The following is a 27,032-nucleotide window of genomic DNA, read 5'->3' as shown; positions in this document are numbered from 1 at the left end:
AGTAGTCTAAGCCTAGGTTAGCTATAGTCGACAAATGTTAGGTTGTTTCTCCATTTGCCAACTCTCGCACCCTACTTCTTACCTGTTAACACTTGTTATACCTGTAATATAATATTACATTGCTTTATTAACACGAAATCAACTGCATAGCTGTTCAAAAATGTTCGGTTTTTGGATGTGTTCTGTTTTCAGGTGTACGGTAAAGGATATTCAACTTGTATTGTGTAAATGGCACTTACCCGTCTGCCATTACTAGAGGAATTAATTACAAAGGCACCACTCACAACACATTAACTGTGCCATCATGGTTCACCAAAGATTGAGGATATGAATAGAGGAAGTCCTGCCAGCAAATTTGAAAATAAGTTTAAACATACACGGGTTTAGCCACTAAGTTCCTTAAAATGGTCTGTTATCAATCCTAGAAGTAATTAAAGAGAAACAATTTCCCTGCTCCCAGCTTCTAAAAAGGACAGAACTTCCACTACCTCTGGTTCCAGGAAGTTATATATTCATTTGAGTATGGTTTGGAAGAAAAACCTGTAAGCCATATTTGCTGGACATTTAAATTGAACGAAGCAGGCTTTACACAGTAATTTAGGGTAATTGATGCCTATCGAGTTTCTGAGTAATTGAGGGCAGTAATTAGATTTTAAATGATGCACGTACTTATTTTTCATAACCATGTTAGAGGATGCAGGTTCTGAGTTTGAAATATGAGTTTGTATCTTACCACTTTCTGCAGAAGTATTGAATGTTTATTTTTGCTCTATTCTTTGTATTATAGGAACTGATGGCATCAATTTCAAAATTCTCCATCAAATTCTACGTTTTTGTTACTCCCCATCTTTAATCTCGTCCAACCCCAAAATTCTCCCACATTTCTACGTTCCACCAAATCTGGCCCCTTCTGCAACCTCCACCCCCCTCCCCCCGGCCTGCTTCCTCCAACCTACCATGATGGTTATGCCTTCAACTACCAAGCCCCTAAACTGGAATTTCCTCTCCAGATCTCCATGTCTCCCTCCCTCCTTCAAGACGCTCTTAAAACTTACCTCTTTAAGCATGCGTTTAGTCTCACTTCCTAATATCTCTTCATTTTACACTGTTAGTTTTTGTCTGAATATAAAGGGAGGCGGTGGCGTAGTGATATTTTCGCTGGACTCGTGTTCCAGAGACCCAGGGTGATGCTCTGTGGACCTGGGTTTGAATCCCACCAGGGCAGATAGTGGAATTTGAATTCAATAAAAATCTGGAATTAAAAAGTCTAATGATGACCATGAAACCATTGTAAAAAAAAAACTATCTGGTTCACTAATGTCCTCACCTGGTCTGGCCTACATGTGACTCCAGACCCACAGCAACATGATTGACTCTTAAAAATGCTCTCTTAGCAAGGGCAGTTAGATTGGGCAATAAAGGCTGGCCTAGCCAGCAACGTGCACATCCCATGAACAAATAAAAAAAAAAATCCTCCTGTGAAGACCTTTGGAACGTTTACTACATTAAAGATATAATTCCAACTTGTTAAACACATTACTTAGTCATGGGACAGAATGGGAACTGTATTCGATTCATAAATATTTGATATATTTCAGGAAATATATTTTCCTATAACTATATTCATGTTTCTAATTAGAACCATAGAACACTACAGCACAGAAAAACAGGCCGTTTGGCCCTTCAAGTCTGTGCCGAAATATTATTCCGCTAGTCCCATTGACCTGCACCCAGTCCATAACCCTCCAGACCTCTCCCATCCATGTATCTATCCAATTTATTCTTAAAAATTAAGAGTGAGCCCGCATTTACCACGTCAGATGGCAGCTCGTTCCACACTCCCACCACTCTGAGTGAAGAAGTTCCCCCTAATGTTCCCCCTAAACCTTTCACCCTAAAGCCATGCCCCCTCGTGTTTATCTCTCCCAATCTAAGTGGAAAGAGCCTACTCGCATTTACTCTGTCTATACCCCTCATAATTTTGTAAACTTCTATCAAATCTCCCCTCATTCTTCTACGCTCCAAGGAATAAAGTCCTAACCTGTTTAATCTTTCCCTGTAACTCAACTCCTGAAGACCCGGCAACATCCTAGTAAATCTTCTCTGCACTCTTTCAATCTTACTGATATCCTTCTTGTAGTTAGGCGACCAGAACTGCACACAATACTCCAAAGTTGGCCTCACCAATGTCCTCACCATAACATCCCAACTCCTATACTCAATACTTTGATTTATGAAGACCAGTATGCCAAAAGCTTTCTTTACAACCCTGTCTACCTGTGACGCCACTTTCAGGGAATTATGTATCTGAACTCCCAGATCCCTTTGTTCCTCTGCACTCCTCAGTGCCCTACCATTTACTGTGTATGTCCTACCTTGGTTTGTCCTTCCAAAATGCAACACCTCACACTTTTCTGCATTAAATTCCATCTGCCATTTTCTGGCCCATTTTTCTAGTTGGTCCAGATCCCTCTGCAAGCTTTGAAAGCCTTCCTCGCTGTCCACAACACCACCAATCTTAGTGTCATCAGCAAACTTGCTGATCCAATTTACCACATTATCATCCAGATCATTGATATAGACAACAAACAACAATGGTCCCAGCACAGATCCCTGAGGCACACCACTAGTCACAGGCCTCCAGTCTGAGAAGCAATCATCCACTACCACTCTCTGTCTTCTCCCACACAGCCAATTTCGAATCCAGTTTACAACCTCTCCATGGATACCAAGTGTCTGAATCTTCTGAACTAACCTCCCATGTGGGACCTTGTCAAAGGCCTTACTAAAGTCCATGTAGACAACATCCACAGCCTTTCCTTCATCTACTTTCTTGGTAACCTCCTCGAAAAACTCTACAATGTTTGTTAAACACGACCTACCACACACAAAGCCATGCTGACTATCCTTAATCAGCCCTTGGCTGTCCAAATAATTGTATATCCAATCTCAGAACACCTTCCAATAATTTACCTACTACTGACGTCAGGCTTACTGGCCTGTAATTACCTGGTTTACTTTTGGAGCCTTTTTTAAACAATGGAACAGCATGAGCTACATTGTAACATTTTATTCTTATTCTGTGTACAATTTGTGATTTTGAAATTTAGCTATTGTGTAGAAATTTCAAATTCATGTCATGTCATGACATGTTCCGAGAAATTCATGACATTTCATGTCATGTCATGTCCCGACAAATTCATGTCATGTCATGTCATGCCGTGTCCTGAGAAATTCATGCCATGTCATGTCATGTCCGGTCCCACTATTGCATAGAAATTTCAAGTATTTTCACCTCTTAATGCTGTGAAATATCACAATCAGTATACATGATACACTTTAATAGGTACCTATAGTGTCATCTGTGGTTCAGTTATTACTGCACTCACCCCTGAGTCACAAGGTTCTGGTTCAAGTCCCAATTCTGGACTTGGGCACAAAAATTATGGTTGACACTCCGTTGCATTAGTAAGGGAGTTCTGTATTGTCAGGTGCCATCAGAGGAAATTAAACCGAAGCTGTGTCTGCTCTCTCAGGTGGATGTGAAAGATCCCATGGCACTATTTCAAATACGAGTAATGGAGTTCTCCCCTGTGTCATGGCCGCTATTTATCTTTCAATGAACATTGCAAAGAAAGAACAGATTATTTGGTCATTATCACATTACTGTTTGTGGGAGCTTGCTGTGTACAATTTGGCAGCTGTGCTTCCTGTATCGCAACAATGACTACACTTCAAAAGTACATCATTGGCTGTAATTGATGTGAAAGATGATATTCAAATGTCTTTTTTTTTCTGCCTCATCCTTTAGTAGAGGTAATGCCCTCCAGCTGGTGTGTGATGAGATAAGATTAAGCTGGCAGTTGCTGTAATGAAGGACGTGCTTCTGAAGTTCAAAATTGTTGGGACAAAGCTGAGGGAAATTTGCTCTGCATATCGTGTGTAATGTGCCTGAACTCTGGGTGCTTGATGCGATAGTTTCTGATTTGTGGCCATCTTTCCTGTTTCTCTAATCAGGTTAACACATTAGTTATGTCCTTGAAGTGGGAGATGACATTATTCTGATTGGGGCGCATTATCTCTCCTTGCCCTCCTCAACCTTCAGACTTTGACACAGTTGATCACACCATCCTTGTTCACCAACTGTTCTCTGCTGTCTAGTTTCATCAGACGACCCTTGCTACTTTGGATCAATTAGATCATAGTCAGAGCATTGTTACCAATTTCTCTTCAGCTCAGGATGAACCCAAGGATTTTTCTTTGGTCCCCTTCTCTTCCTCTTCATGCTGTCTCTTGGCGGCATCTTCTGCAGACACCCAATTCTACTTCACCTCAGTTGTCCGTCCATTGCCTTTGTGCGATCGGTCTCCACATCCAACATTCAACTTGCACTAATATAGTGCCTTTAATGTAGAAAATGTATCAATGTGTAATCAGAAAAAAATAGATGCTGAGACACAGGATGTAGTAGAAGGAGGTCATCCTGGTTAGAGTGGTACCTGGCATATTTTAATCTATTTTGACTTATAACCAGTGGCCTGATTTTGTGATTTGGATCACAGTTTATCTTGCAAAGTGATTGGACTATACTCACTGGCAGTACTTATGATAGGGGGAGTAAGTAATTACTGGTAATTTTTTTTTTTTTTTGCAAAATTTGTTTTCAGTGTTGGTGTATATGTAGCTCTAAATGTTCCTCCTTCCCCCACCCCCCAGTCCTTTTGTGAGAAATTGACAGTGTTCCAGAGTTGAAGTACAGTTCTGTAATAAACTGGAGCCATCTGCAGTAAACAATTGAATCAAATTTTCCTGGAGCATTTCCCAGAATAGAAATGTCACGTAAACATTTCCCAACCCGCGCAGATTACATGTTAGAGCAAATGCTTTTTCAGTTCCAATATTTTTCAATTTGAATCAGATTTTATGTAACAAATCATCCTATTGCACTGAATATATTCATATCCTTTGTATGTATTTGACATGGTGTGAAGAATTGCAAAGTCTTGCCTAGGAAAATGATGAAACCCAATTTGACTGGCACTCACTTAAAAATGTTGACCAATTTACTTTTTCAATAGAATTTAAGACAAGTCAAAAATGATAAAAAGCTATGCACCCTAGTTTTGTGATAATGCCCAGCCTCATCCTGATATATTTCCCTTTGTTAGACCACCTGTTTAACATCTCATCTGAAAAATGAGGGATCTGACAGTGTAGCACTCCTTGAGTAGTGGATTTGGGAATGTCACCCTGGATTACGTGCTGAAGTCTCTCGAGTGGAATTTGAACCCATGACCTTCCGGCATGAGCAAGGAGGTTGTAGTACTGGGGCTGGCGGTACACATTGCTCTCTCGCTGTCTCTCGGGAAGATACTGACGTAAATATGCAGAGCTTTGATCCTTCCTCACAACACTGGTCACCCCTGGTTCTTTTGACAATTACCTTAAACCTGTGTCATCTGGTGGATCAGTTTCTCCTCATTTACACTATCAAACACCTCAAAATTTTGAATATCTCCATTAAGTTTCCCCTTAACCACCTCTGCTCTAGGGAGAATAATTGCAAATTTGTAACACTACTAAATCAAGTTCCTATTTAAGTGTATGTGTAAGGATGTCTGGGAAGTGGGAAATGCGTTTTAATGCACTTGATGAGAGCACAGGCTGGAAATAAAACATGGCACCTCTTCATGTACATGAACCATGGACCCTTGTGGTGAGCTCTGTGATGTTTACTTTTCATCCAGCTGCAGATATTGAGTCTCTTGCAGCACAAGATGGAATAATAGAATGCAGCTGTACATGATGGATGGGAATTCTCGCAGTCCTCTATCAGCATCCTAATCCAAAGTTAAAAACAAAAAACTACTGCAGATGCTGGAAATTCAAAACAAAAACAGAATTACCTGGAAAAACTCAGCAGGTCTGGCAGCATCGGCGGAGAAGAAAAGAGTTGACGTTTCGAGTCCTCATGACCCTTCAGCAGAACTGAGTATAGTTAGGAGAGGGGTGAAATATAAGCTGGTTTAAGGTGGGGGGGGGGTGGGGAGGGGGGGAAGAGAGAGAGAGAGACAAGTTGAGGGGGGGGTGTGGTTGTAGGGACAAGCAAGCAGTGATAGGAGCAGATAATCAAAAGATGTCACAGACAAAAGGATCAAAAGGACAAAAGGTGTTGAAGGTGGTGATATTATCTAGGAAAATGTGATAATTAAGAATGGATGGCAGGACACTCAAGGTACAGCTCTAGTGGAGGTGGGGTGGAAAGACTGACAAGGTATTAGTTGTAGATTTAAAAATAATGGAAATAGGTGGGAAAAGAAAAATCTATATAAATTATTAAAAAAACAAAAGGGAGGGGGAAGAAACGGAGTGGGGATGGGGGGAGGGAGTTTAGGATCTAAAGTTGTTGAATTCAGTATTCAGCCCGGCAGGCTGTAAAGTGCCTAGTCAGAAGATGAGGTGCTGTTCCTCCAGTTTGCGTTGGGCTTCACTGGAACAATGCAGCAAGCCAAGGACAGACATGTGGGCAAGAGAGCAGGGTGGAGTGTTAAAATGGCAAGCGACAGGGAGGTCTGGGTCATTCGTGCGGACAGACCGAAGGTGTTCTGCAAAGCGGTCGCCTAGTTTGCGTTTGGTTTCTCCAATGTAGAGGAGACCGCATTGGGAGCAAACGAATGCAGTAGACTAAGTTAGGGGAAATGCAAGTGAAATGCTGCTTCACTTGAAAGGAGTGTTTGGGCCCTTGGCGCACTGACCTCTACCTCGCGGAGGCTGAGCATCAACTCGCAGACACTTCCTCCTACCTCTCCCTGGACCATGACCCCACCACTGAACATCAAGCCATTGTTTCCAGGACTGTCACTGACCTCATCTCCTCTGGAGATCTTCCTCCCACAGCTTCCAACCTGATAGTCGCCCAACCTTGGACGGCCAGCTTCTACCTCCTACCCAAAATCCACAAACAGAACTGTCCCGGCAGACCGATCGTGTCAGACTGTTCCTGCCCCAAGGAACTCATTTCTCGTTATCTTGATTCCCTTCTCTCTCCCCTTGTCCAGTCCCTTCCCACCTACATCCGTGATTCCTCTGACACCTTACGTCACATCAACAATTTCCAGTTCCCTGGCCCCAACCGCTTCCTCTTCACCATGGATGTCCAATCCCTCTACACCTCCATCCCCCACCAGGATGGTCTGAGGGCCCTTAGCTTCTTCCTTGAACAGAGGCCCGAACAATCCCCATCCACCACTACTCTCCTCCGTCTGGCTGAACTTGTTCTCACACTGAACAATTTCTCCTTTAACTCCTCTCACTTCGTCCAAATAAAAGGTGTGGCTATGGGTACCCACATGGGCCCCAGCTATGCCTGTCTCTTTATGGGGTATGTGGAACATTCCTTGTTCCAGTCCTACTCCGGCCCCCTCCCACAACTCTTTCTCCGGTACATCGATGATTACTTCGGTGCGGCTTCATGCTCACATCTGGACCTGGAAAAATTTATTAATTTTGCTTCCAATTTCCACCCCTCCATCATTTTCACATGGTCCATCTCTGACACTTCCCTTCCCTTCCTTGACCTCTCTGTCTCAATTTCTGGTGATAGACTGTCCACCAATATCCATTACAAACCTACCGACTCCTTTCAAGTGAAGCAGCATTTCACTTGCATTTCCCCTAACTTAGTCTACTGCATTCGTTGCTCCCAATGCGGTCTCCTCTACATTGGAGAGACCAAACGCAAACTAGGCGACCGCTTTGCAGAACACCTTCGGTCTGTCCGCAAGAATGACCCAGACCTCCCTGTCGCTTGCCATTTTAACACTCCACCCTGCTCTCTTGCCCACATGTCTGTTCTTGGCTTGCTGCATTGTTCCAGTGAAGCCCAACGCAAACTGGAGGAACAGCACCTCATCTTCCGACTAAGCACTTTACAGCCTTCCGGACTGAATATTGAATTCAACAACTTTAGATCTTGAACTCCCTCCCGCCATCCCCACCCTGTTTCTTCCCCCTCCCTTTTGTTTTTTTCAATAATTTATATAGATTCTTCTTTTCCCACCTATTTCCATTATTTTTAAATCTACAACTAATACCTTGTCAGTCTTTCCACCCAACCTCCACTAGAGCTGTACCTTGAGTGTCCTGCCATCCATTCTTAATTATCACATTTTCCTAGATAATATCACTACCTTCAACACCTTTTGTCCTTTTGATCCTTTTGTCTGTGACATCTTTTGATTATCTGCTCCTATCACTGCTTGCTTGTCCCTACAACCACACCCCCCCTCAACTTCTCTCTCTCTCTCTCTCTTCCCCCCCCTCCCCACCCCCTCGCCACCTTAAACCAGCTTATATTTCACCCCTCTCCTAACTATACTCAGTTCTGCTGAAGGGTCATGAGGACTCGAAACGTCAACTCTTTTCTTCTCCGCCGATGCTGCCAGACCTGCTGAGTTTTTCCAGGTAATTCTGTTTTTGTCCTAATCCAAAGTGTTCAGTATTACTTAATTACTTGGAGCAGCAGCAGGATGTAGAAACCAACAGTGGTGTGGAAACAGAAGAATGGAGAGATGGGCTGAGGACAGGAGATTGCCAGTAAGAAACTGAAGAGTGTGATGAGGGATGGGAAAGCAGCTGTGCTGACATGAAATTGGAGGGTGGGTGGTGACCGTGCTAGCAATGAATTTGGAGAGGAATCACTGCCAGTGGAGAATTGAAGAAGTGAGTACAGGTGCCGGTGTGAATTTGAAGCAGGCTACACCAGTGAAATGGAGGTGGTGGAGCCAGTGTGAAATTGGAGTGGAGAATCATTGTGTCAGCATAAAAATGAGGGGGGAGGGAGTGAGGAAAGGAGAATGCTAGTACAAATTTGAAAATATTGGAGCAAGAGAATAATATAACATTTTTGAGACAAAGAGCAGAGTCCCAGCGTCACTGGAGGGAAAGGGAGCCCAGTGCCAGAGCATGGTGGTGCAGTTAGTAAAGCGTAGCTTTTTATATGTGGTTTCTAGGCCATATATAATCAACTGACTGGTCAACAAAGGGAAAATGTTTGGACACTTTGTCATGTAAACCAATTTGTCATTGGGAGCCTTAACAACACATTGGAAGGGTGACATGAACTTTACTTCTCTCTCTACAGGTGCTGGCTGACCTGATATTCCCAGCATTTTCTGTTTTTATTGTAGCTAGAGAAGTCTGTGTTTGCAATTCCTACACCAATTCTTTTTTGAAAAAGGGATGTAAGAATGAAAGGGAGAGGAAGAGTGTGACCAACGCATAGTAGCAGCAGTGTGTACCATCTACAAAATTTACTGCAGAAATTCACCAAGGCTCCTTAGACAGCGCCTTCCAAACAAACTACCACCTAGAAGGACAAGGACAGCAGATAGATGGGAACACCACCACCTGGAAGTTCCTCTCCAAGTCACTCACCATTCTGATTTGAAAATATATAGCTGTTCCTTCACTGTCACTGGGTCAAAATCCTGGAGCCCCCTCCCTAACAGCACTGTGGATGTACCTCCACCACATGGACTGCAGTGGTTCAAGAAGGCAGCTCACCACCACCTTCTCAAGGGAAACTAGGGATGGGCAATAAATGCTGGGCCAGCCAGCGAAGTCCACATCCCGTGAATGAATATATATTTTTAAAAATAGCTCATATCACCAGTGATCTGCTCATTTTTTGCATTCTAAGCACTGTATTTGTCTTCACGCAGAATCCTGCGAACCAATTACCTGTGGGTTTGGCTGAACGAGCCCAGCAGTTGTTCACTATTATCTTCAGGTATATCGTGGATATGTTGATTTGGTCAGAAGACAAAGAGCTGCCTTTGGGACTACAACCGAGGTATACAAAGGGAAGTTTCCATTATGCCACCAAAATGCTGCATTGCAATAATTGATAGAAAGTATGATTGCACAAAACTTGTCAAGTCTTGCTGCAGGGAATCAGTTAGGTTACCATTTACAATATTCTCAAATACGATTGCAAATAAAGCCCTCAACGCAAGAGCTGTTAATTTGGCTGAAACAAGGGGTTAAATATGTTCAAAGAGTGGATGATTATTTACTGGTCTGTCTATTAAATTGCTTCGAGCTTGTAATGTACCGAGCTATGGAGAACAAGAATATAAATATCCTATAAATACAGTGAAATGGGACTAACCAAGTATATTGTACTGAAAATCAATTTAATTTGAAAGCTGAGAAGTCTTGATGAACATGAAGCTTAAAAGAATACCTGTTGAAAATGTTTTTTAATGTTTTGAAGTAGGTTTGATATTGGAAGAATTGTAATTGCCTAAACTTGTTTTTAAATACAGAACTAATTGACAAACGCAAAGGGGAATGAGGTTAATGGTGATTAGGGGAAGGCTGACCATTTTTATTTTGAAATGAATGAAATGCAAGTATCTCAAGTCAGCACCAATAGAAATTGCTGAATAGCCACAAGAGCGCTTGTGGCGACACTATTTTAGCCAAATGCTCTAATTCTAGTAGGATACCTTACTGTCATTCGGTAATCAAGGAAGCTAAGCTAAGCTCGCACTTGCACACATTGCATATCATCATAGTATTTTACCAAGAAATGCATGAAAAGGTTAGAGTTCACACATATCATTTTGTGACATGCCGTGCGATTGTATTGAGATCATGTGACCAATGACAGCATCTGTTACTTATTGCATTTGTGATTAATCAATTAGCACTGAGCCACAGGCAGATTCTCAATTTGTCACAACTGTCTAGTGGCTAACACATTAGATAACATATTTTCCCCTGGAAGTGTTCACATTAGCACTGGACATTAAACGTTGAGTGAGAGTGGGTTCCACAATTTTGGATTGAAACATGAGCAAACTGCATCGCAGTATGCTTGCCATTAGACTCTCTTGGGGAAAATTCGGCGAACTTTGCAAGCAAATGTACCAACACTGAAGCTTACCCTTGAACTTTTTTCCACAAGGGAGAAGACAGACTCGTATTTCTGTGTGCTGTTTAATGATGAGCAGCATTCGTTTGATCATGTCATTGATTCACTCCAGAGGTCATTAGGCTGCTCACAGAGAGAAGCGCAGAATTACACCACCTTGATAGATAAAGAGGTAAGTGTTGGGGGAAGGCAAATTTTGCAGAAATGAGAAGGGACTCAGCTGAGGTGGACTGGGCAGCACTGCTGGAGGACAAAACAGAGGAAAACCAGTGGGAAGCACTAAAAAGCGAGATCTTGATTGTACAAAGTAGACATGTCCCCTACAAAAATACGAGTGATACTGCCAAATCTAGACCTCCATGGTTGTCAAGAGGAATACAGGGGAAGATCAAACAGAAAAAGAAAGCGTACGATAGGCACAAAGAACTAAGCATTGCAGATAGCTTAGACGAATATAGGAAGTGCAGGGATGAAGTAAAAATGGAAATAAGGAAATCAAAGCGAGGGCATGAAAAAAAGATTAGCAAGTAAAGTTTAAGATAACCCAAAGATGTTTTACCAATACATTAATGCTAAAAGGTTAGTTAAGGAAAAAGTGGGACCAATCAGAGATGAAGATGGAAAGTTGTGTGTAGATGCAGAGGCTGTGGGAAGGGTTTTGAATGAATATTTTGTCTCCGTGTTTACAAAGGAAAGGGAGGATGTAGATATAGCAGTCCAGGAGGAATACTGTGAGATATTGGATGGGATAGTCATAAAGAGAGAGGAAGTACTCGAAGGGTTGAAATCTTTGAAAGTTGATAAGTCGCCAGGGCCAGATGGATTGTTTCCGAGGCTGCTGAAGGAAGTCAGAGAGGAGATAGCAGATGCTCCGAGGATGATTTTCCAAACTTCACTAGATACAGGGGAGGTACCGGAGGACCGGAGAAATGCAAACGTTTGTTTGAAATGCAAATCCATTGTTTAAAAAGGGATCAAAGGAAATGCCAAACAATTATAGGCTAGTTAGTCTTACATCGGTTGTGAGCAAATTAGTAGAATCAATCCTGAGAGATGGAATTAACTGTCATGTGGAAAGGCATGGACTAGTCAGGGATGGTCAGCATGGATTTGTTAAAGGAAGGTCTTGCCTCACAAATTTAATTGAATTCTTTGAGGAAGTGACAAGAAGGGTTGATGAAGGTAGTGCAGTGGATGTTGTGTACATGGATTTTAGCAAGGCATTTGACAAGGTCCCACATGTCAGATTGGTTAGGAAAGTAAAAGCCCATGGGATTCAAGGTAATGTGGCAAACTGGATAAACGGTTGGCTTTGTAACAGGAAACAAAGGGTAATGGTCGATAGATGCCCTTACGAATGGAAAGTTGTCTCAAGTGGTGTTCCGCAGGGCTCGGTGTTGGGACCCTTGCTGTTTGTGTTATATATTAATGATTTGGACGTGAACGTGGGGGGCGCAATTGGGAAATTTGCAGATGACACAAAGATTGGCCGAGTAGTGGATAGTGTAGAGGATAGCCATAATCTCCAAAACGATATAGATGGGTTGGTGGAGTGGGCGGTAAAGTGGCAGATGGATTTTAGCAAAGAGAAGTGTGATGTCATACATTTAGGGAGGTCAAACAGTTACAGGGATTACACAATAAATGGGAATATACTAAGAGGGGTAGATGAAGTGAGAGATCTTGGCGTACAAGTACACAGGTCCCTGAAGGCAGCAGTTCAAATAGACAAGGTTGTAAAGAAGGCATATGGAATGCTCTCCTTCATTAGCAGAGGTATAGAATATAAAAGTAAGGATATAATGTTGGAATTGTATAAAACACTGGTGAGGCCACAACTGGAGTTTTGTGTGCAGTTCTGGTCACCACATTACGGGAAGGACGTAATAGCTCTGGAGAGAGTGCAGAGGAGGTTTACAAGAATGTTGCCAGGGTTAGAAAAGAGTAGCTACGAGGAGAGATTGGATAGGTTGGGGTTATTTTCCTTAGAACAAAGAAGGCTGAGAGGTGACTTGATTGAGGTGTACAAAATTATGAGGGGAATAGATAGAGTGGACAAGATAAAATTGTTTCCCTTGGTGGAGAATTCTAGAACCAGGGGACATAGATTCAAGATAAGTGGCAGAAGGTGTAGGGGGGACATGAGGAAGAACTTTTTTCCGCAGATGGTAGTGGGTGTCTGGAATTCGCTGCCCAAGTTGGTGGTAGAGGCAGAAACTCTAAACTCTTTTAAAAAGTATCTGGATCTGCACCTAAAGTGCTGTAAGCTGCAGGGCTATGGGCCGGGTGCAGGAAGGTGGGATTAGAAAGGGCACCTGGCTGTCCTCAGGCTGGCATGGACAAGATGGGCCAAATGGCCGCCTCTTGTGCTGTAACTTTTCTATGGTTCTATGGTCATTACTGTTTGTAGGTTATTGTAAATACAACAAAAGCAACCTGCATTTATAAAGCATCTTTAACATAGTTCAACATCCTGAGGCACATCACAGGGAAGTAATCAGACAAAAAAAATACCACCCAGCCAAAAAAAGGAAAGATTAAGATTGGTGACTTTTTATATTGCAGTAATCGACAAGTGATCATAGATGTGGATGCAAGTTCTTCTCCAAGATCCCTTGTGAGAGGCCATCTTACGCCATTTGGGCTTGATATCGCATAGACCAGAACACTATTGTGATTCTTGAGCCAGCCTTTACATAGTGCTGAAGGGATCCCTGGTACATGTTGGGCACTTGTACAGTTTTTGTAAGGCTTTGTGCAAGTGGCATCCCAACTCTTATTCTCAGAACGTTTAAAATTTACCACTTGAGAGCAGAGTTCTACACACACAAATAAACAGCCCTTTTATAAGCACAAATGTACTGGTTAACCAGCAACTTGAGTTGCATTATCCTGCATTGTATTTGCTTATCAAACAAATGTGTGCAACTTGATCTGCAATCAGTTGCTTATGCAGTCAGCAAAACCATGGTTTACTGCAATGGTTTCATGCAACCTGCCTGATCTCTAGGTTAGCTCATGTGAACTTGCTTAGATGTCTTAAGAGTTGTGGTTTGAATTTCACTGCAGTACTGATCTTTCTAATTTGTGTTCTATCTTTTTTAGGGTCGTAGAGCGGTAAAGCATGGATCACTACACTCCTGTCAAGAAACAAAGTTAGAGGTTTTTGTAAGTAAGACCAAATGCATGTTCTGTGCATTTAACAGCTGTGGTTGAAGATAACAGTTATGCCACTAGAAGTTACACAGTGAGGCATTATTAAAGCATTTAGCACTATTTCTCAATGGTCAGCTTTTATTATGTGAACAGTATGCATAAGGAATTGACAACTAATTTTGTCTCAGGTTTTCTGGAGATTTCAGTGAAAACTGGATAATCTGGGTGATAATGACATTTTCCTTTTATAATGTTTAATCAGCCTCATTTAAGTGTTCCACACCATGTGAGTTATTTTTGCACTTTTTTTCTCACATCATTTCTGTCCATGCCTCATAGTGATCTGTGTTTTTCCTCCTTCCCACCTACACCCACCACAATTTTAATGGCTATTCACAGAAAGAAAGGATTCTTTTGCTTAAGTTGCTGTAATTATAGTAATGTAGGAACATGGGACTTAGGAGTAGGTCATTTGGCCCTTCGAGCCTGCTGCCCCATTTGTTAAGATAATAGCTGATCTGAATGTGGTCTCAATTCCACTTTCCTGTCTGCTCCATAACCCTTGACTCGCTTGTCTATCAAAAATCTATCTAATTCAGCCTTGAATAAATTCAATGACCCAGCCTCTACTGCTTTCTGGGGAAGAGAATTCCACAGACTGGCGACCCTTTGAGTGAGAGAAAACATTTCTCCTCATCTCTGTCTTAAAAGGAAGACCCCTTATTCTTAAATTGTGTCCTCTAGTTCTAGTCTTCCCAACAAGAGGAAACATCCTCCCTGTAACCACCTTATCATGTCCCCTCAGAATCTTATGCTTCAATAAGATCACCTCTTATTCTTCTAAACTCTAGTGGATATAGGCCATACGTCGAGGACTGAGTATCCAGTATTTTACCATTAACACAAATACAAACAATGGATTGTTTAAATGGGCATTTAGCCAAATGTAAAGAATATTGTAAAGTGAATTGTTGTCTTTTCTTTCAGAACATTACAAACAATGTATTCCAGTCACCTCTACGCGTTGAAATTCTTCACTCGTCTGTCGTATCCCATCAGACATTCGCTTTACGTCTTCTCTCATGGCTCAACCAAGTTATCAGTTACTCAGGCAAGTGCAAAGCTTGTTTTACTATTTTGATTGGCTATCTTAATCCATTTTACACAGTGTCTAATTAAGCAGAAGGCACCTGCAAGACATTAGCATAATTGAACTGTTGACGTTGTTTCCTCAATCATACATACAAACCTCAAATGCACTTTGCATTCATGTCTATGTCAAAGCTGCTCATGATAACGAAAATTCTGAAGACTGGGTATTATTTTGGTACCTTGATATGCCCTGTCATTGATAGGGACAAAGACTGGGCAGGGTCTTCCAAGTGCAACTGAATTCATGCATGAAAATGTCTAAGTACAGTTTCCTTAGTTTTATATTGTATTGTCCTTAAGGACCTGTTTGTTTTCCCAGTGGCCCCATTGCACTGCTTGTGGGCGCTCAATAATTTAACTATAATCTTCAGGCCCCTGACCAACTCTGTGGTCTTTACTGCTGTGTGCCCTATTTATTTTGTATAAATTGTCAAATCCTAAACACATTTCTGTGTGATATGCAAACTTGTGCATGATGTTGTTAATGCCCTCACGCAACTCTTTTATAGTGAAGACCGGCACTGGTCCCAATGTAGAATCATGTGGGGCTCAGGTCATTCATTATACTATTGTGCATCTACTCCAGTTGATAAGTCCCTTATGCCTTTGAGCCTGTTAAATATTTAGCTGCCAGTCCCAATTTTCCTTTTGATAGCTGTCCTGTGGCACTTTATCAAAGAATATAACACACATTGGATTTCTGTCATTGATTAAATTGATCTCTTCCTCAAATAACTCAATTGTGTTAGACAAGACTTCTATTTTCTAAAGTTATGATTGGGTTTTCTAATAGCTGTTAAATTCATAAATTACATTCCTTATTATACTTTCCCTCTTTTTCTATGGCTGACGTCAAGCTAACAGGTCTAATTCTGGGGTCTTGAGTTTCTTAAATTTTGAGACCATATGAGTATTTCTTCATCCGTTGGAGCAGAGTTGTATAACTCAGGGTCACAAAACATTGCCAATTTCACTCTTAATTCATGACGTGTCATAATTCTTGGTTAGAGCAGAACTGTGTTAAACGTAAATTTGAGTTTGAGTGGATGTGAATTGTTTTTCCTTCTTTTGTGCAGCTAGCTTACGTCAGATTTTCTGTGAGGTGGTGCTTAACCAAGAATCAGACTCTGATCAGCCTTGCTTGATCAGCAAATTAATGTTGGCTGATGCCAAACTCTGGAAAGGTGAGTAAATTTAGTGCTCCGCCAATTGTGTCAGCAACTAGTCTAATTCCAGGCAAAGGAGGCCCACAGCTGTGTTTTTCCTGAGGTTTTCCTACCTTCCAAAGGATTTTTTGTTTCTCATTTAAAAATCTGAATCAGTTAACTTGTTTTTGAGGCACAATAATCAGAAAATGATTAGTGTCTTTTTAACAACAGGTTAGTTTCCAATAATGGGTTCCAGTGTTTCTCCATTTAACTGAGTACCTCTGAAATATCCCTGTGATCGAGTCATCATTTAAAGGCCCTACACTATTATTGTGTGAGATGGCTCCTGCTGCATAATTGTCTATTAATCCAGCATTATTAACTTGACATCTCTCAAATGCTGTTTGAAAGTAGTCTTTTCATATTTAATTTCTGGTATTTTGTCATCGCACATTTCATTTGGAGCGAAAAATCATTGCGATCCAATTGTGCAGAAATATTGTATCCATGGTAACCTGAAGTGATTTTCTCCCACTATCCTACTGATGTATTTTTAATTTTAAGAACTCATAATATAACTTTCAAAGGGAATTGGGCATATGCTTGAAAATGAAAATATTGCAGGGCTATGAGGAAAGAGCACAAGAGTGGGACTAATTGGATATCTCGTTCACAGAGCCAGCACAAGCACAATGGACCAAAAATCTTTCTATGCTTTGATTCTGAGCTTAAAGTTTGACCTGCAGGAAAATTAAGTCCCTGCCAGTGCTTTGTTGCCATTCTTTGTGGAAATTTTATGGGTAGCTTTCTCTTCGTTGTTCCAAGCCCACCTACTCAAGGAGATTTTAGGGGAGGTAACCTAAAGCTTGGTTAAAGAGGTGGGTTTTGAGGAGGGAAGTGGAGAGGCAACAAGGTATAAGAGGGAATCCTAGAGTGCAGGATTTAGCCAGCAGGAGGAACAATTGGAAAGGAAGGAGGAATGCATTAGAGGAATGAGGGTCTGGAAGTACAAAGTTAAATCGCCTTTTTAAAGATATTTTGCTTTTTAACTGACCTCTGCGTAATCTGGATTTGAACAAAAGGGCTTCGGACTATCTAAGCCTTAATGTATTTTTATTCATTCATGAGTTGTGGGTGGCACTGGCTGGACCAGCATTGATTGCCCATCCATAATTTCCCTAGAGTAGGTGGTAGTGAGCTGCCTTCTTGAACCGCTGCAGACCATGTGGTGCAAGTGCTGTTAAGAGGGAAGCACCAGAATTCTGACCTAGTGACCGTGAAGGAACAATAATATAGTCCCCAGTAAGGATGGTGTGTGGCTTGAGGGAAACTTGCAGTTGGTGGTGTTCCCATGCGCCTACTGTTCTTGTCCCTATAGGTGATAGAGGTCACGCGTTTGAAAGATGCTATTGCACAATGTTCAGCACCATTTGCAACTCCTCAGATACTGACGCAGTCCATGTCCAAAGGCAGCAAGACCTGGTCAATATTCCATTGACCTGGTCAATGTCGGTGCAGACTCGATGGGCCGAAGAGCCTCTTCTGCACTGAGATTCTGTGTTGCAGTGCATCATATATATGTATACTGCCACTGTACGCTGATGGAGATGGTGAATGTTAAAGGTGGTAGATGGGGTGCTGACCTAGCAGGCAGCTTTGCCCTGGGTTGTGTCAAGCTTCCTCAGTGTTGTTGGAGCATGCTTATCCAAGTATAGTGCTGTTAGGGACGGAGTTCCAGAATTTTGATCCAGTGACAGTGAAGGAATGGCGGTATATTTCCAAGTCAGGATGGTGTGTGACTTGGAGGGGAACTTGCAGATGGTGGTGTTCCCATGCATCTGCTACCCTTGTCCTTCTAGATGGTATTGGCCATGGGTTTGGAAGGTGCGATCTAAGGAGCCTTGGCGAATTGCTGCAGTGCATCTTATAGATGGTACACACTGCTGCTACTGCGCGTCAGTGGCGGAGGGAGTGAATGTTTGTGTTTGGGGTGCAAATCAAGTCGGCTGCTTTATCCTGGATGGTGTCGAGCTTCTTGTGTCGTTGGAGCTGTACTCATCCAGGCAAGTGGAGAGTATTCCATCACAATCCTGACTTGTGTTTTGTAGACAGTGGACAGGCTTTGGGGAATCGGGAGGTGAGTTACTCGCGCAGGATTCTTCACCTCTGACCTGTTCTTGTAGTCACGGTATTTATATGGCTAGTCCAGTTCAGTTTCTAGTTAATATTAGCCCCCCCAGGATGTTGATAGTAGGGTATTAGGTGATGGTAAGGCCATTGAATGTCAAGGGGCGTTGGTTACATTCTCTCTTGTTGGAAATGGTCATTGCCTGGCATTTGTGTGGCAAGAATGTTACTTGCCACTTGTCAGCCCAAGCCTGGAATTTTGACCAGGTCTTGCTGTCTTTGAACATGGACTGCGTCAGTATCTGAGGAGTTGCAAATGGTGCTGAACATTGTGCAATCACAAGCGAACATCCCCACTTCTGACCTTATGATGGAAGGAAGGTCATTGATGAAGCAGCTGAAGATGGTTGGACCTAGGACGCTCTTGTAAAGGCATTAAATATGAAATGCGCTTTCCATTTTCTTCATTAATTTATTACATGATTCTTAATGCTGCTGTGGTCAGAATCCTATGTGGGAATTCAGACCAACCATGTATCCTGATGTTCTGACATATGCCACTCATTCAGTAGTTGGTTTACCACACAACTGTAAATCATATAGTGGCCATTCAGCCCATGACTACAGGTGTGGATTTGTATTTGGTAGCTGCAAGATGTCATTGATGACACTACTACAGATTGCACAAGTATAAAAATATGAAGTGTCTTAACGCTATGGACTTAACCAAGGAACAATCAGAATAAATATGCATTCATTTTTTAATGCAGGAGCACGCAAAGTCTTCCATGAACTAATAGTATGCAGTTTGCTGATGGAAACCGAATACAAGAGGCTCTTTGCTATTGAATTTGTCACTGTAAGTGCTTATATTGTCCTGGTTACAACCCAGCAGTGATTAAGATTTGGAAGCAGACCTTCCTTCATTCCCAAGAGCCCTGAGTTGGAAAGTGATTTTCTAGAGTATAGGTTAGAGACAAAAATGAGAGGACTAAAATACAAAATTTGGTCACTGAGAGAAATCAACAGTAAAAATAAACACACTGTTTTAGGCAAATTAATTGTGGGAAATCCTTGGTGCAAGGCATCAAATTTGAAATTGTCATTAAAATCATTCAGGTGTTCAATAGGGTAGACATAAAGAAAGTGTTTCCACTCGTAGGGGAGTGCAAAGCTAGGGGCTGTAAATATAAGATAGTCACTGATAAATCGAATGAGGGATTCAGGAGAAACTTCTTTCCTTGGCAATTGATGACAATGTGAAATTTGCTACCACAGGGATTAGTTGAAACGTATAACATAGATACATTTAAAGCACATGACAGAGAAAAGAATAGGATATGCTTATAGGTGGGAGAACTCAGAACAAGGACACATAACCTTAAAATTAGAACTAGGTTGTTCATGGATAATATCAGTAAGCAAATCATACAAAGGATAGGGGAAATCTGAAACATTTTCCACCAAAAAGGCTGGGTTTCAGTTGAAAATTTCAAAACCAAGATTGATAGATTTTTGTTACGTCAGGTTATTAAGGGTTATGGAACCAAGGTGTATTTGGAGTAGAGGTACCGATGAGCAATGGTCTAATTGAAGACGTAATGGGCTTGAGGAGCTGAATGACCTGTTCCTGTAGGGTTAGATGAATTAGAGAAATCTTGCATGGAACAGAGATTTTTTGGGCCTAATGACCTATACTTTGTAATGTAATTATAGATTTTTAAACTTAGTGCATCAGCCACTGAAGTTTTCTACAGTGTGGTTGAAAGGGAATGATTATCTTTGTTTCCAATAGCATTACAAGCAACTGCAGCTTGAGTTTGTGGAGGATGATCATGATCGCAACGTTTCTGTGACTGCACAGTCTGTTCAAATATTCACCGTTCCAACACTGGTAAGTTGAACGAGTACAATACAGTTCTGAAGAATGGATGGAAAGTGCCACAGGTATAAGTAAAATTCCGTTAATTATGTTTGCAGTGAAGAGCATGTGATGACTGGACTGTTGATTGAACAGACTGGTAATCAATGATACTATGTTAAATTCTCTGGCTTTATCTGAAAGAATGAGGCATTTGTAACAAGCTAGATGACACAAACAAAAATAAATGAGTTTGATTTAATAGTCATTTCAGAGATATGGTTGCACGGTGAGCAAGGCTAGGAATTGAATACTCCAGGATATTTGTCGTTTCAGAAAGTCAGACAAAATGGAAACGTGCTGGATCAGTTGGGATGTGGATAGCCTGATGATAAAGGATGACACAAGGACATTGAGGAAGAGCCTTGGCTCAAAAGATCAGGAAGTAGAATCAGTATGGATGGAGATGAGAAATAGCAAGGGGTGGAAAACATTCGTGGGAGTGGTTGCTAGGCCCTTTAATGGTGGCTATGCTGTTGGATAGAGCATTAAATAAAAGGAGCTTTTTACAAAGGCAATGCAATAATTGTGGGGGAGTTTTAACCTTCACACAGACTGTACAAATCAAATTTGCAATAGTAGATTGAAAGATGAGTTCATGGAATGCATTCAAGACATTTTCTAAGAGCAATATGTTGCAGAACTGACCAGGGAAAAGGCCACTTCATATCTTGTCCTGGGTAATGAGAGAGCGTTAATTAGTAATCTCATAGTAAGGGATCTTCTGGTGAAGAGTGATCATAATAGAATTTCATTATCTTTGAGAGCAATGTGGTTAAGTCTGAAACTAGGGTACTAAATTTGTTATATAAAGCTAATTATGTGGGTATGAGGGGGGGCGTTGGCCAAGGTAGATTGGGAAATCAGTTTAAAAGGTATGACGTTTCATAAGCAGTAGTGAATATTTAAATAAATATTTCATAATTCTCAACAATATGCATTGACAAATGAAATCTCCACGGGGAAAAGCAATCCATCCATGGCTAATTAAAGAGGTTAAGGATAGCATTAGTTTAAAAGGAGGGGCTTGTTGTATTGTCGAGAAGAGTAGTAAGCCTGAGGATTGGGAGAACTTTAAACCAGCAAAGCAAGTCCAAAAATTTGATAGTGGGAGAGTAAACTAGCAAGTAATATAAAAATTGATGTCAAGAGCTTCGACAGATGTTAGAGAAGATGGTGGTGTAGTGGTAATATCACTGGACAAATAATCCAGAGGCCCAGTCTAATGCTGTGGGGAAATGGGTTCAAATCCCACCACGGCAGCTGGTGGAATTTAAATTCAATTAATAAATATGGAATATAAAGCTAGCCTCAGGAGTGGACCATGAAACTTCATTGTCATTTAAAAACCCATCTGGTTCACAAATGCCCTTTAGGGTAGGAAATCTGCCACCCTTAACCTGGTCTGTGCTACATGTAACTGCAGACCCACGGCATTGTGGTTGACTCTCAACTGCCCCCAGTTCAAGGGCAATTGGGGATGGGCAACAAATGCTGGCTTTGCCAGTGAAGCTCTCACCCCATGAAAGAATAAATTTTAAAAAAAGAGTATAAATTTTGTCCCCGAGAGGCTCCGAAGGGGAAAGTGATAATGCAAGAGTAAGGAAATGGCAAAGACAAACAAATATTTTGCCGGTCTTCACAGCAGAAGACATAAAAAACAAACCAGAAGTGGTGGGAAACCAAGGATCTAATGAGATTGAGGAACTTAAAGTAATTAATGTTGGTAAAGAAAAAAATACTAGAAAAATTAATGGGATTAAAAGCTGACAGCTCCTGGATCTGATAACCCACATCCTTGGGTTCTAAAAGAGATGGCTACAGAGATAGTGAATGTACTGGTTGTGATCTTCCAAAATTTCATAGATTCTGGAATGATCCCAATGGATTGGAAGGTTGTAAATGTAACACTGCTATTCAGGGAAAAAAACCCAGGAACAATGGGCAAGTTAGCTTGACATCGGCCATTGGGAAAATGCTAGAATCTATTATTGAAGATGTAATGGGGGATTTAGAAAATCATGATATTAAGCAGAGACAGCAGGGTTTTAGAAAAGGGAAATTGTGTTTGACAGATCTATTAGATTTTTTGAGAATGGGCCTAACAGGTAAATTAAAGGGGAACCTGTAGATGTTGTATGTTTGGATTTTCATAAGGTATTCAATAATGTGTCACACGAAACCTTGTTGCACAAGATCAAGGCTCATGGGATGGGATAATATATTAGCATAGATGTAGGATTGGTTAAAGGACAGAAAGCAGAGTGTAGGGAAAAATAGGCCATTTTCAGGTTAGCTAGCTGTGACTGGTCGGGTGCTGCAAGGATCAGTGTTGGAACCTCAGGTATTTACGATCTATATCAATGAGTTAGATGAATGGGCCAAGTTGGCTAATGGTACAAAGCTAGGTGAAAATAAGCTGTTGAGTCTGCTAAGGGATATAGTGAAGTAAATGGGCAAGAAAGTGGAAGATGGAATATAATGTGGGGAAATTGGGGTTATTCATTTTGGTAGGAAGAATAGAAAAACAGAATATTTTTTAAGTGGTAATAAACAAGTCAGTGTTGGTGTTCAGAAGGATTTTGATGTCTTTGTATGCAAAACACAAAGTTAGCATGCAGGTACCGCAAGCAATTAGTAAGGCAAAGTTACATGGTATTTATTGCAAGGCGCTTAGAATACATGAATAAGGAAGTCTTACTGCAATTATATGGGGCTTTGGTGAGACCACACCTGCTGTACTGTGAACAGTTTGCCTCCATACCTAAGGAAGGTTATACTTGCCTATATAGGGCGCAACAAAGGTTTGCTGGATTGATGCCTGGGATGAGAAATTTGCCCTATGTGGAATGCTTGAGAAGAGTGGGCCCATATTTGCTTCCATTTAAAAGAATGAGAAGTGATCTGATTGAAAGATATAAGATTCTGAGAGGATTTAACATGGTAGATGCTGAAAGGATGTTTCTCTTGGATGGGAAGTTCAGCATTAGAGGGCACTGTCTAAGGATAAGGGGTTGGCCCCAGAGAACTGAGATAAGAAGAAATTTAATTCTCATAGTTGGGAATCTTTGGAATTCTCTACACCAAGATGCCCTGGATGCTTAATTGTTGAGTATAATCAAGGCTGAGATTGATAGGTTGGAGGGGGAAGTGGATTTGAGGTCGAAGAACAGCCATGATCTTTTTGATTGTCAGAGAAGGCTTGAGGGGGCGTATGACCTACTCCTCTTATTTGTTATGTTCTTAAACCCTTTGGTTTCTCCCTAGCTCTATATGCATCATCCAAGATGAAAAATGTAACAACGTAAAGGTTCTGATTTAATTTTTTTCCTGGTCTCCACTTGAATGAATGTTACAGTAAGTTTTTAATTTTTGTCAGGCTCGTCATCTGATTGAAGAACACGATGCTCTCAAAATCATTATCGAAACCATAATCGAGCTGTTGTCTGAGCACATGGATAACGGCAAGCTTCATTTTCAGAGTTACTCCCAGGATAAATTGTTCAGGAAACAAATGGTCTTGTATGACCTTAAGTAAGTGTGTCTTCAGACTCCAGATCGGTCACCTTTCTTTTGTGATGGATTGGGTGCCAGTGTACTTTCAAGTTGTCATTTATTTCTTGACATGTTGAAAGCCTGATTGTTTTTACAAGGTTTACTGGCGATCAGATAATATTTAGGACCATTGTATATATGTAACAAAAGTCGCATAGCAAAGTGGCAGCTTCTCATTTCCAATCTGTGCTTTGTAGACACGTTTTTCTTGTTAACTCCTTGCTGCATAGGAGTCTTCGTAAAGATTATTCCCTCTAAGCGTGCAAATATAATTCTTTAATTCATTTAAGTGGTGTATTTCATTTTTATGACTGGGAACTGTGTGCAGTGTTCTGGAAGTGCATTGGTAGTTGTGCTCGACTCTGTAGCCATTTTGATCACGCAGCTGCTCTCAAAAATTCTAGTGCAATGAAGAAATTGCTGTATTGTGCTCCTTTGTTTAACTGAGTTGTATTTTGTTGCTGTTTTATTCGCTGCATTTTGTGAAGGATCTAGATTTAATGAAGTTGAGAAATTATAATGCTTAAACAAAACATATATTATCTATTTAAACAAATCAGTTAAATCCTGAGTTACAATAACATAGGAGCAGGAATAGGCCATTTGGCCCTTCCAACTTCATCTTCCATTCAATAAGATCATGACTGATCATCTACCTCAACTTCCCCTTCCTGCACTATATCCATATAATTTGATTCCTTTGGTAACCAAATATCTGTCGATCTTTGTCTTGAACATCTTGAATGAGTGAGCATTCACTGAGGTAGAGAATTCAAAAGATCCACAACCTGTGACTGAAGAAATTTCTCCTCGTCTCAGTCCTAAGTGGAAGACCTCTTACCCTGAGGTGGCAGCCATATGTTCTAGATTCCCCCGCCAGGAGAGGCATCCTTCCAGAATTTATCCTATCTAGCCCCTTAAGAATTTTTGCATTTCAATGTGATAATCATTCTAGGGAATATAGGGAATACAGTAGTCTATTCAATTTGCCCTTATGGTACACTCCCCTCATTCCAGGAATCATTCTAGTGAACATTTGTTGCTTTTCTCTAAGGTAAGTTTGTCCTTCCTTAAGTAAAGGGAACAAAACTCTACACAGTCCTCCAGTTGTAGCCTCACCAAGACCCTAAAAAATTGCACTAAGACTTCTTTACTCTTGTATTACAATCTCTTCGCAAATGTTAATCATTTATTTACCTAATTGCTTGCTGTGCCTGCATGTGTGAAAACATCCAGGCCCCAGTTTCCCACTTTTTAAAAAAAAAATATTCTGCTTCTCTGTTGACCTGCCAATGTGGATAACTTCACATTTGTCCACATTGTAGTCCATCTGCCATACTGCCTACTCACCCAACATGTCTGTATCCCTCTGCAGCCTTTTTGTATCCTCCTCACTATTTACTTTGCTACCTAACTTGTATTATCAACAAACTTGGATACATTGCACTGTTATCCCTGATTTACACCATTAATTTAGATTGCAAATAGTTGAGGCCAAGCACTGATTCTTGCTAATTACTTGCCTGGATGAGTGCAGCTTCAACAACACTAGAGAAGTTTGACACCATCCAGGATAAAGCAGCCTGCTTGATTGGCACCCCTTCCACAAACATTCACTCTCCACCATTGATGAACATTGGCACCAGTGTGTACCATCTACAAGATGCACTGCAGAAACTCGCCAAGGCTCCTTGAGCAGCACCTTCCAAACCCATGACCACTACCATCTAGAAGGACAAAGGCAGGAGATACATGGGAACACCACTACCTGCAAGTTCCCATCCAAGCCGTTCACCATCCTAACTTGGAACTATATCATCGATCCTTCACTGTTGCTGGGTCAAAATCCTGGAACTCCATCCCTAACAGCACTGTGGATGTACCTACACCACACGGACTGTGGCGGTTCAAGAAGGCAGCTCACCACTACCTTTTCAAGGGCAATTAGGGATGGGCAATAAATGCTGGCCTAGCCAGCGAAGTCCACACCCCATAAATGAATTTTAAAAATTACAGCGTGCCAACCGAAAATATCTTGTTTATTCATACTCTGCTTACTGTCCGTTAACAAATCCTCAGTCCACGCTAATACATTACCTCCAATCCCAAGACCCGTAATTTTGTGTAATAATCTATTGTGTGACACCTTTTGAAAGTCCAAATACATTACATCCACTGGTTCTCCTTGTCTACCCTGTTAGTTACAATCTCAAAAACTCTTAATAGATTTGTCAAACATGATTTCTTTTTGGGGACTATCAACATTGATTTGTTAATCAAATTATAATTATCCAAGAGCCCTGTTACCACATACAAATGTTTTAGTTTAATCCCCTGATGGTTCTGATGTCAGGTTATCAACCTGAAATATCAGGATAATTTACATCTAAAATACTGGGGGGTGTAGGTCAGTGCGCTGAACTTGCCCACTTCTGGTTTTATTGGAGGCAGGACAATGGGCGGGCGACCAATTCACTCTCAAGAGGCGGGCCAGTCTTTTGAAACCCTTTTAAGGAGGCTATGTGCTTTCATTGCATCAAGGTTTGTATTTTATTTACTGTTCTATGTTTCCCTGACCTCAAAATCTCAAGAGATGAGAAGAGCTGGATTTTTAAGGTAAGTGCCCTTTCAGAGGCCAGAGGAAGACCCAGGAAATTTACCTATAAATTTCATCCCTGCTCCCATTAATGTTAGTTACACCTGAGATGCAGCCTTTACTGGAGCATACTTTGCCTGACAGGCGGCCAAGCCTGTTAGTCAGATTGGCTTTCCGGCATGGAGCCCAGATAAAAATCTCACAGGTCATGGAGTTAAAAACTTTCACGTTTCCCAACCATAACTCTTACTCCCTGCTTCAAAAATACACCCCGTTAACTATCAGGGCTGTTAACCCTGTTTCTCTCTCCACGGGTGCTACCTGACCCACTTGAGTATTTCTAACATTTTGTGCTTTTATTTTATTGGTGGAGTTCACTATGAACCTTGAGACTGGTTTATATTGGTGGAAAGCTCAGTGCAAGTAGATCAGCTTCTG

The 27,032-nt window shown here is 41.3% G+C and overlaps 1 protein-coding gene across 3 annotated transcripts in view; it reads left to right on the top strand.

The window, feature by feature from the left end:
- The window catches only part of ubr1 (ubiquitin protein ligase E3 component n-recognin 1), a 180,988-nt gene that overhangs the window by 21,367 nt on the left and 132,589 nt on the right, over window positions 1-27,032 (top strand). For 2 of the 3 annotated variants that reach the window (XM_078562935.1, XM_078562938.1), the window contains 8 exons: window positions 9,723-9,853; window positions 10,973-11,111; window positions 14,045-14,107; window positions 15,083-15,206; window positions 16,324-16,431; window positions 19,293-19,381; window positions 20,318-20,416; window positions 23,823-23,977. In XM_078562935.1, the coding sequence (XP_078419061.1) occupies window positions 9,723-9,853; window positions 10,973-11,111; window positions 14,045-14,107; window positions 15,083-15,206; window positions 16,324-16,431; window positions 19,293-19,381; window positions 20,318-20,416; window positions 23,823-23,977 (908 nt within the window). Of the gene's footprint in view, window positions 1-9,722; window positions 9,854-10,972; window positions 11,112-14,044; window positions 14,108-15,082; window positions 15,211-16,323; window positions 16,432-19,292; window positions 19,382-20,317; window positions 20,417-23,822; window positions 23,978-27,032 lie in introns of all 3 variants that reach the window. The other variant, XM_078562936.1, reaches the window with a different exon arrangement.

This window comes from Cetorhinus maximus, chromosome 18 (assembly GCF_964194155.1).
Source record: "Cetorhinus maximus chromosome 18, sCetMax3.hap1.1, whole genome shotgun sequence".
Lineage (NCBI taxonomy): Eukaryota > Metazoa > Chordata > Chondrichthyes > Lamniformes > Cetorhinidae > Cetorhinus > Cetorhinus maximus.
The sequence above is the reverse complement of the archived record's forward strand: the minus strand, read 5'-3'. Positions and strand labels throughout refer to the sequence as shown.